General features: G+C 43.1%; 1 protein-coding gene across 2 annotated transcripts in view; it reads left to right on the plus strand.

The window, feature by feature from the left end:
• Nucleotides 1–12,189, plus strand: part of LOC140064698 (protein MTSS 1-like) — a 92,040-nt gene that overhangs the window by 33,873 nt on the left and 45,978 nt on the right. For both annotated transcript variants that reach the window (XM_072111834.1, XM_072111835.1), the window contains exon 3: nucleotides 6,354–6,427. In XM_072111834.1, the coding sequence (XP_071967935.1) occupies nucleotides 6,354–6,427 (74 nt within the window). The remainder of the gene's footprint in view (nucleotides 1–6,353; nucleotides 6,428–12,189) is intronic.

Here is a 12,189-nt window from a genome sequence, read left to right on the forward strand (position 1 = left end):
ACTAGTTAGATGATATCTTTCTATGCAGCAGTTTCGGGGGATCAGAGGAAGAATTCTCAACATTGTGCAAGACATGAGTGGAGTTGTTGTATTGAGTAACCAAAACGCCCCCGGAAATATTTCCTATTCTGGTCTTATTTCAGGAGTCTAAAATATTCAGCCTCTATAATTTTTTTTTTTTGAGGGGGGCTTGTTCTTTTGCTATTGCTTTATTGAATTCTTTCAAGATGCTAATAGTAGATTTCCTTTAAGATATTTAATATCTGTTTTCATGCATTGTAAAGCTAATTTACCTTGAGAATGCTGTTGCTACACTGATGCAGGCACATATCTTGTTTAATCCCTAAACTGAGTGGTCTTACTGAAAAAAACAATTCTAAAATTGTGATAATGAGGCTCTGTCACTCCTGTGCCTAGCTCGGCGCTTCAGAGAATGACGCAATCATGGTGTTGTCCCTGACAGGCAGAAGTAATCAATTACTGTACCATCCCCCAGCAACTGTATGAGTTGTCCAGCTCAGGTTGATTAGTCCTGTCTGGACAGTTCAGGAAGCTCTGTGTAATGTATTTATGAATGGCAGCCAGCGTGCAACCCAGCTTTCCGAAGGTCCTGAATTTTATAATTGTTTTTTGAGCAAAACCACTCGGATCAGGGAAGGATCTCCTTCCTGGGAATATTTAAATCTCTTCACTGTCCGCTGGAAAGCAGAAACTTTTTGGGATGATTTGCAGAAACCCTGCCCCTTTTTTTTTTTGGACTGCATGTTTTTGTCAGGGGGCGGGGGGGGAGTGTTGTCCTAGAAAAGTTGGGGGGTTGTCCTAGGAAAGTTGGGGGCAGTATAATTGAGGATAGTAGTCAATCTCTGTTTTGCCAAGGACAAGGAAATCCCTTTCATTCTACTGGTTTCTGTAATGGCATTATTTGAAGAATTCTCCGCCTCGATTGACATTGAGCCTCGTTTTTAAGTAAATTGATATAAATCTTTGCCCATTTTATCATCCAGTAGTGTAACAACCAAGGCTTTTGGCAAACATATCTTTACAAATTTTAAGACTAAAAATGAAGTGGTTAATGGCAGCCATTTTGCTTTTTTTTCCCTAATAACTTAAACAAGGATAGTCTGTGTGACTTTGGCACACACTTTGGTCTAGTAAGGTTCAGAGTAAATAATTTGGTACCAGCATAGGCAAGCGGGACTGCTTTACAATCTCCTAAATGTTTACGGACCAGCGTCCCCACAAATACTAATGGTTTAACAAAGTTAGCAGTGTTTATTGGATACAGGCACTGTATTAAGTGGGTCAGGCGGAAAGTCATTCACCATCCGCCAAAACAGGAATCCCATGACAGCTCACAGCCTTCAGCATCTTGACTAGGATTAGCTCAGAGATGGAAAAACGATTTCAGACCCTGCAGAATATTTATCTGTTTTTTTGGAGAGTTTTCAACCACATTTTCTTTGAATTTGAAAAGAATGGAATATTTTGCCGCGGCGCTGTAAAATTTTTCCCTCTATTATACATTGAAATTTATTTTTTCGTTTCCATATAGACGTTGCTACCAGTTTGATGGATTAAAATAATTGTTTAATAAAAAAAAAACCATTTGTAATAGATATCTCCTTTTATTGTAGTATAGCATTGAAGTGGTTTTCTGAGATAATAGAAGTAAATCTAAAATCGGGCACAATAAACCAGGAACAATAACTCATAGATCCGGGTACCGTGACTGTGGTAATCTTTTTATATTTATCCATGGCCTTATTCCTTCTAAAAGAAAAAATTAAAATGAAGCTAATGAGCCTAAAGGTCTACTGGGGCGGTTCCCAGAGCCAGGGCTCTGCTACGGCCCGATCACTTGCTCACCTCACCATGACTGGGTGCCATAAACCTCTTTGGTGACCATAAAGGCCTCGATAATGGTTGTGTGAAAGAGGCCTAACAGCCTGTAAATCTGCAGCATGGAGTGGCTTCGGGAACCACCCCAGTAGCCCTTCAAGCTCATTAGCATGATTATAAAAGTTTAATTTGGGAAGGAGGGCGTGGATAACAAATTTAAAAAGATTACCCATAGTCACCGATGCCTGGATCTATGAGCCAGTGCCCCTGGTTTATCATGATGGTGGATTATTTTCTGGTAGATCCTTTAATATTGATAACCTATGCTCTAGAAGCGGGGTCCAACTTCTAGAACCCCCACCCATGAGCTACATACATTGGGGCACATTTATTTACCTGGTCCTGTCGTGATCCCCGATTCCGACGAAGATGAAGTCCGGCGTGATTCACCAACATCGTGCGCCCGAGTTCCTGCATCTCTAGCTTCCCCCGCTGAGGTCCGCCTGAGTTCACCTTCTTCTTCCCGGTGCTTGTAAGTACGTGTCTTGCGACACAATTTACGATGCTAAATCCTGTGCGTTGTCCGTATCCGTCGGATCGTTCGATGACCCGCCCCCGATTTGTCCCTGTTAAATGCGGCGCTAAGCAGAAGTCTCCGGGAAACCCGACAAAAATGCGGTCTGCGGACCCTTAGTAGATGAGCCCCATTGTGTATGGCTGTGTTTGGCTCGTACAAGGACTGATGTGCAATACTGTTCACTGCTGCTATAGAGTGTACTGAGAAGCTTGAAATGTAGTCGCTGCATAGAGCTGGCTGCTGTGTGACCATTGTCTGCATTCTTACTGGATCAGGAGATACTGAATGGCGTGGGACCAGGTAGTATATCGGGAAGGTAGTAGCCAGGGGATGTGTAAGGGCTATGGGTGTTTCTAATTTTTTTTATGCAAGGGGCTTATTTATTTTTTTAAAACCCTGCTCACTCCAGGACACGCAACCACAACATTTTTTAAAATTTTCGTTCTGTAGTTAAGAATTTGTATCGGACTTATTTAGTGGGTCATTGTTATATACTGTACTGTTATACTATTGTATAAAAGGTGTTAGAACTGACAATGTGTGTGTATACTCAAGTCACAGGGAGGAGGTCTGAAGACGTCTTATCTATGTATCTGGCTGTACATGAGAGGAGTAAGTGCTGGAGAGGATCACTCTTTGAAGCGGCCATTGTATATGCGCTGTTTGATGAAGTGGCGATGGGATAAACAGCAGACATTGTCATGGGAACCAGTTTGCTATTACCTCAGACTTTGCACTGCTTAAGTAAACATTAATGTAAAAGAAGGGTGGAGCGAGGGCCGGACGCGCCATGTCACCCAGCATTGCTACTAGCACTGTACTACTGTATACATAATGCCGTAGGATACGTGCGACCAGATAAAACTGTTGTCAGACTTTTTTTTTTTTTTTTTATCCACAAAGTTTTGCTTTATTCATTTTATTGCTAGGCAGGATTTGGAATTGAGGTGAAAAAAATTTCTCAAAATTTTAAGTCATTTAACTTGGATGCAGTAAAGCACCATGTACCCATCACCTCAATTTTCCCTTATAGCCGCTTTGAAAATATGACCTCCCCTTTAAGTAGACAAATATATTGAGATTTTTCGGGGCTGCAATAGGAAAGTTCTCAGCTAGAAAAAATGACATAGATAGATTTAAATAAAAGGTCACCATGGGATGATGCATTTTCCTGCACTGGTTGTACTACGTTACCCCAAAGATTACAACCCTGAGGGGCAATCTGTGATTGATCTGCTTCCCAGGGACCTTTAAACGAAACAGTCGTCTGAAGTCTGTCTAATCTTTGAACAGTTTTTGGACCTTAGAACATTTCATACTTTGAACAACTTGTGTTATCTCCAAGTCCCGCATTAAAACCAGTAGTAATAGGGGTTGTCATATTTCAGCAAAAAAAAAAAAAATTATATAATGGAATGTAATTTTACAATATAATTTCTGTATCAATTCCTCAGTTTTCTATGTTCCTGCTTGCTGTCATTCTACAGGAAGCTTCACTGTTTACTTCCTGTGGTCATCCGATATTACACTAGTGCATGGCTCGTTATCTCAGGGTAGGGGCTTATTCACACAAACGTAATGGGAACCGATATGTGGGCGCATATCTGTCCCCATTGACGCCTGTAGCACCCAGTCACTGCTCGGTGAGTACACGTTGTCTCACTGCGCTGTAACCTTGCATGGCGACGTGTCCTATGTTTTGTCGTGTTCTGGTGCCGGTCTTGCGCTATATGGAGAGGGGATTGTTGTGCAGCGCTCATCCCACCTCCTCTCTAGCGTGCTCACGTGTTAATTTACCCTAAAGTTATATGCACACAACCTTATTTGAGGCCGTGATCTGGCTACACCAGATCAGGTCCACAGTAGAATTCTATGGCACCTGGTCATGGTGCTATGAGCACCCAATGTCCCTGTAACCTGGAAGGGTGGCCATGCCACGAAAGAAAGGACGTGTCCTACCTTTTCCAGGAATGCTGCTTTCTATGGAGAGGTGGGGGGATATGTTCTCACCTAGGCCAGTAAAGGGTCTGGGGTGAGAACATGGTCGTTTGCATGTCGTCAGAGCTGTGTGATATACCAGCCATGAACCTGTGTGACATCACATGACCAGGGACAGATTTCTATTCAATGGAAGCAAACCGGGATCTAGAAAACTGTGAGAAATTGATGCAGAATGTATATTGGAAAACTTTATAACTTCTCATCAAACAAACGATCATAATCCAGTTTGCTGAACCTGGAACATCCCTTTAAAAGAGGACACCTCCTGCCTCCAGCACTTACAATCTCAGGCCTGGATATACACCAGATACATTTCTCAGTCAGGAGCCTTCCCTGTAAATCTTATGGATACTGTCAGAACATACTTTCTGCAGGACTGGGCTCTTGTATTTGTCTTCTCACTGGAACATTTCACAATGTGGATGTCATAGGATTACACTGGGTGACATATTCCACATGTTGCTGTGTATTTGACATACAGATATATGTGGGTGCACATCCGTGTATTGGTTATATGTGGTATCACAGCTTCTCTCCATTTACTTCTACAGAGCTGAATTGTAGTGGACATGTGAACAGAGAACTTAGGCTACATTCACACTGCCGTATGGGGGACGTATATACGGCCAATATACGTCCCCCATAGACGGCAATGGGCGCACAGCACCCTACGGGAGCGGTATGGTGCAGCACATGTGCGGCACCATACCGCTCCGTACCCCGGAAAAAGATAGGACATGTCCTATCTTTGTCCGTAGTATGGCGCCGTGCGCCATAACTTCCTATGGAGAGGGGCGGGGGTGAGCTGCGCTCACCTCCTCCTCCTCTCCCTGTGCACTGCTGTTGCCCGCTACGGTACGGGCGGGCAACGGCAGTGTGAATATAGCCTTAGTAAAATGTTTCATTATGTTAAGCAGCTACTCTGTTTGTTACTGCTTCTTTCTCCTGTAGTGAGCAGGGTCTGCCATCTGAGGTCCGTTCATTTCAGACTGATATTTCTCTTTATGATTTGTCTCTCTGAGGATATTAGACTATCCACGGACTGTCTGTAAAGAGTAAAGACTTTAATAGACACTTTATCAACTTTATCTCTAAGCTGTCTGTGGAGAACAGGACAGAAAGACGATTTATACAAACTGCTTAAATAAGAAGCAAAGGCAGAGAAACAAGAAAGACCTGGACATATTTTTTTAATAAAGTATATTACAAATGTTACTATTATCATCCGCTCTATAGACTTGTGCAGTTTTCCTCAAACGATTTAGTTGCACTTTAAATCAGTCATTTAGGGGGAACAACAAAATGTTTATTTATATAAGTTTTGTAGATTATGGCTCTTAAAAAATTTAAATGATCATTAAAATTGCAACATCGTGCAAGACCTTATATTATTCGTGACATTCCTGCCTTTTGTTTCTATTGCCTGTGATTTAGCAATACCAAAGCTTTGTTTCTTAGAACTCTCTTTTGGGCAGTTCCTCTTTTATACCTCCTGGAAATGTGTGGAGCAGTGGGATGTGGTATAACATATGGTCAACAAGCAGATTGATCACAACTTTGACTACTCTGTGATATTACAGGCAGGGCTCCCCCTGCTCTACTAGCTTTGTATTCAAACCATTAAAGGTTCTGCCGGAATATATATATAATATATACATAGAAATAGATAGAGAGATAGGTAGATATAGAGAGATATGAAGTATTACATTTATCCCCGTATAACATTGTGCAGTTATTGTCATTTTATCCAGGTGGCATTTAGCCAGTTGTATTTTTCTGTTGTGTCTCTGGAAAATGAAGCAATATCCTTTCCTTGCCAGCGAGCTTCATCTTGGCCTGCCTTTGCTTCCTTGGCTCGCTCCTTGCATCCAGTCTGCTTAGTAATTCCTTGCACACACTCACTGCTGTCTCCTCTCTTTTTTTATGTGTATTTCAGAACTACAACCATCGTAACGGGATCATTTTTGGACGCTTTTCAGAAAATTGCAGATATGGCTATAAATACCAGAGGTAAATATTTGACTCTATTATTTCCTTGCAAAGTCTTTTTGTTTTTCCATATTTTGCTAGAAATAAAGACGTCCTTTTGGGTAGTCATTTTTATTTCCAGGCAGAGGTGGCGCTGTAGTGCCCATATTCCCAGAAATGTGACATCCTACAGCATGTGTGACTACTACTAATAGTCCCAATAAATAACCTACGGCTTCGGCTTCTTCATTGAAGTGATTCAGGTCAACATTCTGGTCTTTGATGTGTCTTGCAACATTATGATTGTAATAATGTGGGACGCATCTATAGGAGAGCAGGTTGTTTTTGAAGAAGGATACTTCACCCTTAATGGGGGTTTCCAATGTCCTAGTCCTCCAAAACCGGTGACATACCTGTCTGTAGTTTGTGCTTTGGTATTGCAGCTTCGACCCATTTACATCAATGGCGTTGATTCGTAATGCCAGATGCACTTCTGCTCTAGAGTTTAAAAGTGTTAAAACCGCGATACAGCGGTTTATAACACTAACGAAAGTAAGTACCGGCACCAGATCACCCTGAGCTGGTGCTCGGTACTTACAGCTTACCCCTACCATTCTAAGTGGTAGGTTTCCTTTAAATAAACCCTTTTTAATGAATTAATTTTTTATAATTTCCTCGGTGTCTTTTGGGCCATGATTTTCTAGGCCATTTCCTTACAAGATTCTGTAGAATCCCTTGGTATTTCTTTTTTTTTTCCCCAGCTATATTTATTTGTGTGCGGCCAATAAGATTCCAGGAGTGAGAGCTATCCTCTAGGTAACATGAATTGTACCCTTCGGACTTTAAGAACCTGGTGCCTTTCATCAACCCTTTGATCTTTACAAAGATTTATGAGGCAGAATAAAGGCTCGGGTTATGATGGTCATTGTGTACATTCATGGAGGCAGAGGAGTTGCTGTAAATACGAAATGACCTACCATGTTTTACTAGTAATTCTAGTGTCTTGCTATGAGGTGTCGGCTGACCGGCGTGGGTGCAGCTACTACCTCTACCCCACCCCACTCCCTATAGCTACACCTTTACATAGATGTCAAGAATGTATGATGACTCACTACAGTCCGTTCAACATAATCAAAGAAATTCTAATTTCCTAATCTGTGTATTTCTTCATAATCATTAAAGGGGTTTCTTCACAAACTAAAGTTAGGCCCTATCCAGGGGCTAACTTGTTGTTCAGTGGGGGTCTCGGGTTATCTGATCAGCTCCCTAGCACCACTGTTGCAGTTACTGGCTCAACCTGATGCTGCGGAGCGAGACTGTGCTGAACTGGCGGGGGAGTCAAATTTTAAAAGGGATCCTTCACGACTTCTTAAAGGGGTATTCCTATTTAAGAAAATAGCCGAGGAGTCTTTTTGAGAACCATGTGTTTGGGGTAAAGGCAGATTATGCAACCAGATTCCTCACATCTGCTTTTTACCAGTTCCAGCACCTCATGACTGAGAGCAACACTTTATTAGCTACTGCTGTCATAGGAGAGGACTGGTGCGAATGGAGAAGTCGCTCATGGCCTAGGGTGACAGCTACTGGAATCTGGCATAAAAATGGCTGTCAACCAGTGTAGACACAATCTAAAGGGTTCTCCATGTTAATGATTAAAAAATATAGGGCCTAACTTGCTGATCAGTGGGGATTTTGGTGCTGAACGTGAGGTTTGTCTGACCCCTCGCCGCTCCGCAGACTAATGGAGTAGGCGCCTGCGCATGACCGTTCAGCTCCATTAATCTCTATGGAGCTGACGGAGATCGGAGAGCGCAGCGCTCCGCAGCAACGGGTTGAGCCAGTAACTGCAGCTGTGGTGCTAGGGAGCTGATCACATGACCTATCCTGCTGAGCTGTGATTGGTTGTAGCCAAATAACCAAAGTGGTATCGGTATTTCTTACTATACCAAGTATTTCCCTACTTGGTAAAAACGAGCAGCGTGTTGCCAGGTAGCAGGGACGAGTGGATTCTCTTGGCCTTAGACAATGGCAGATTCGTGAAGATGACACATACTGCTCAGCAGGATGTGGTGGAGCCCGGTGAGCGGCATTCCCCAGCGTGATTCCGCCGTGTTGTCACAATATTGTGTGGTTGCTTTGGTTACTTTGTGTGGGCACATGCCACCAGAAAATCTCTGAAACCATACGTTAGTCGTGCTTCAGAAAATTATCAAAGCATTCTTGTCACCGAAGTTATTTTTTGGTGCATTTTTTGCTGCTTTAATCAACCTTGTTCCTATTTTTTTAAAATATTTTCATACTTTTTTCGTGCTGCATTACTGTGGTAACAAATGACATATACCGTAGGTTGTTTATACAGTATAAATCGTGATAAATAAAATGGTTCATTTGATAAAGATCCTCATTCCAAGGCGTCATCCAGTAGTTTTCCACATAAAGGCTTGTACAAAGTTAAGTTATCCTCAATCTATAGGATAGGACAGTGATGGCGAACCTTTTGGAAACTGAGTGCCCAAGCTACAACAGAAACCCACTTTTATGTCACAAAGTGCCAGCATGACAAATTAAGCAGTAACCTATTAATCCCTGTTGTATCACAGGTTTCAATTGTATTGGCGTCCTGAGCTTACCAATACTATAGAAAGATGATGGAAAAATTTGGATTGTATTTTCCCTCCAGGGTCCCCTGGAGAGTAAGAATCAGGGAACCCAGAACAGGAGCTCCAATGACAATCCATCTCTATCCACTCCTTCATGCTCCTCCTGTAGTCCTGGCAGCTAATTAGCGCAGAGCATGGCACGTCCCGGAATGTATTGGATCACAGGAGAAAATCTGGAGTCCAAGCTGGCAAACTCTGAGTTGGGGTGAAGGCCTGAGTGCCCACAGAAAAGGCTCCGAGTGCCACCTCTGGCACCAGTGCCATAGGTTCGCCACCACTGGGATAGGAGATAACAAGCTTGGCACAAGAATGGGACCCCCCGAAATCTGGTGAACAAGTGCAGTGTATGGGAATGTTGGAAATTGCTGAGCACAGTGCTCAGGTATATCCAGCACTCACTGTCTATGAGAAGGGCCGAGATAGCTGGGCATAATTCTTGACCTCCCTCTCCATCAGTAAGTGAAAATGGGATCCCTGTTCTCTGGTTTGTTGGGGGTCCCATTCTTATGAGCAGTTGGAACCTCCTCCCCCAATCAGCTTGTTAAATCCTATCCCGTGGATAGGGGATAACATGAAGGAAATATACCATGCAGCATGATGAACCAGGAACATTTACTCCTAGATCCAGGCACCGTGACTGTGTTAACATGAGTTGTTATATTTGTTATCCATGCACTCCTTCCTTGTAAAATCAACTTTTATAATTTATTCTAATGAAACCTGAGGGGCTCTGGTGGGTGTTTCCAGAGCCCCTCGGTGCTGCAGCTTCACACTGTGTTAGGGTACATTCAGACGGCCGTCTGTGGGTATGTATATGCAGCCGCAAATTTGCGGCAGCATATACATCCCCATAGCTGGCAATGGCGGCCCGGCGTCAGTACTGTTCCACACTTGTGTGGCACCGTTCAGCACTGTACACAGGGAAAAGATTGAGCCGCTTTTCTGCATGGAGCTGTCACCTCCTCTCCAGCGCACAGTGGTATGCCCGCCGGGCAGGCATGTACAACTGTACCCTTAAAATGAGAAGATAAGTCTCCCCCTCACTTCCTGCTGCTGCTAGATTACTAGGCAGAGGGGAGGAGGTAGAGAGCAGGGGATTGAGTGAAAGATGTTCTGCTCATTGTATCAGCCTGTGAATCTGCAGCGCTGAGGAGCTCTGGCAATGTCCTCAAAGCCCTTCAGACTCATTAGCATAATTATTAAAGTTGATTTTAGAAGGAAGGTGGCCATGGATTGAAAATTACCACATTTACATAACATGACCACAATCACGGTGCCTAAATCTATGACTAAGTGCTACCATTTAACATGATGGATTTTGATGGTGGATTTCCTTTAAATAGTTAGTACCACTCCTTTTTAAAGAGTAGTGAACTCCTAGCATCCAACTGGAAAAGACATTAGGGTAGAGAGCTCTGTCTGTCTATAGCTATTGCTTTACCAAATCAACTTTTAGGCTGGGTGCTCAACTACAGAGACTTGAAATATGCTTTAAAATCCTGCAAAAAAAATAACTGGTGCAGGTTTTAAAGTTCACTGTTAGCCTATTTTCTGCAGGAGCAATGAGGTGACTTGTATGGTCTTTATGTGACGGGTGCACAAGTCAGAATGTGATCTATAACACAGAGCTGCCGAGTTATGTGACATTTTATAAATAAGCTGGAATAATGTTATAATATATATCCACTCCATACTCTCGTCTACCAGCGATGGACACGTTAGTGCTTATCTCATGACAGGTACGAGACTAATGTGCGACTACTGGTTTTCATCCAGTTTTTTTTTTTTTCCTCTAACATGTCAGAAAATAGCCGAGGAGTCTTTTTGAGAACCATGTGTTTGGGGTAAAGGCAGATTATGCAACCAGATTCCTCACATCTGCTTTTTACCAGTTCCAGCGCCTCATGACTGAGAGCAACACTTTATTAGCTACTGCTGTCATAGGAGAGGACTGGTGCGAATGGAGAAGTCGCTCATGGCCCAGGGTGACAGCTGCTTGGAATCTGGTATAAAAATGGCTGTCAACCAGTGTAGACACAATCTAAAGGGTTCTCCATGTTAATGATTAAAAAAAAATCACCCTGGGGGCCAGGGTGGAGAAAAAATGAAGACTTACTTGCCCCACTTTCGTTCCTGGTTTCTAGGTCACTCCAGTACTTCCAGTTTTAGTAATTATCTGTCTGGAAGTTGCGGAGGGACACAAGATATACTTCACCCAATGACTTGGTCCAGGGGACAACACAGGAAGTGAAGCCCCTTGGAAAACGGAATTGACATTCTGTGTTTCGATGAGGCCGCTCATTGGATGGAGCAGTTTCATGTCGCCCACCGGGTGACAGCAGGAAAACTGTGGTTATTTTTTTGGCCTACTGGGAGTTTTCCGTGTTTCTTAAAGGAGTTGGCCACTTTGCCTCATGTTTTTTGTAATATGTGTGTGTGTGTGGGGGGGGGGGGGGGGGGGTATTAGGCAATTTACCAATACATCTATTCTTTTCTATGTTCTGCACCGCTTTCTTGATATATTATGTGAAGCCTCCTGTATTAATTCATCACCCAGACATCCCTGGCCGCAGATGAAGGGTGATCTCTAACTGGTGATTGTTCATGGACAGATAGAGATCACATGACCCTCCATCTGCGGCCATTTTATGGACAGGAATATCTGGCTGAAGAGGTAACAGACAGGAGGCTTCAATTCACATATCAATAAAGCAGAGCTGAACTATTAATAGATGTATATTGGTAAAATACCTAATATCCTGCCCACCCCGTCCCTCCCTCGCACACACACATTTCAAAAACATGAGGTAAAGTGGCCAACCCCGTTAAGGATTTTTTCTGGTCCCTTTTCTACTAATAGCCAATACACCCAGCCAGGGCCTGCGACAGCACTGGGCATACCTGGGCAAGTGCTGGGGGGGGCCCACATAAGGCTGTACATAATGAATTCATAGGGGTGAGGGGGCTGTATATAAAATAACCATGAGTGGGCTGTTTGTTATGATAAATTGGGGAATATTTTAGGGAACAGGAGACTGTTTTAGCTTCCAAAATTTTAAATGCTTCCATATGAGTTCCCTGCAAAGAGGCCCATTTGTTGCCCAGGGGCCTACTAATAACTGGACCCGACCCTGTACCCAGCAC

This window comes from Engystomops pustulosus, chromosome 6 (genome assembly GCF_040894005.1).
Source record: "Engystomops pustulosus chromosome 6, aEngPut4.maternal, whole genome shotgun sequence".
NCBI lineage: Eukaryota > Metazoa > Chordata > Amphibia > Anura > Leptodactylidae > Engystomops > Engystomops pustulosus.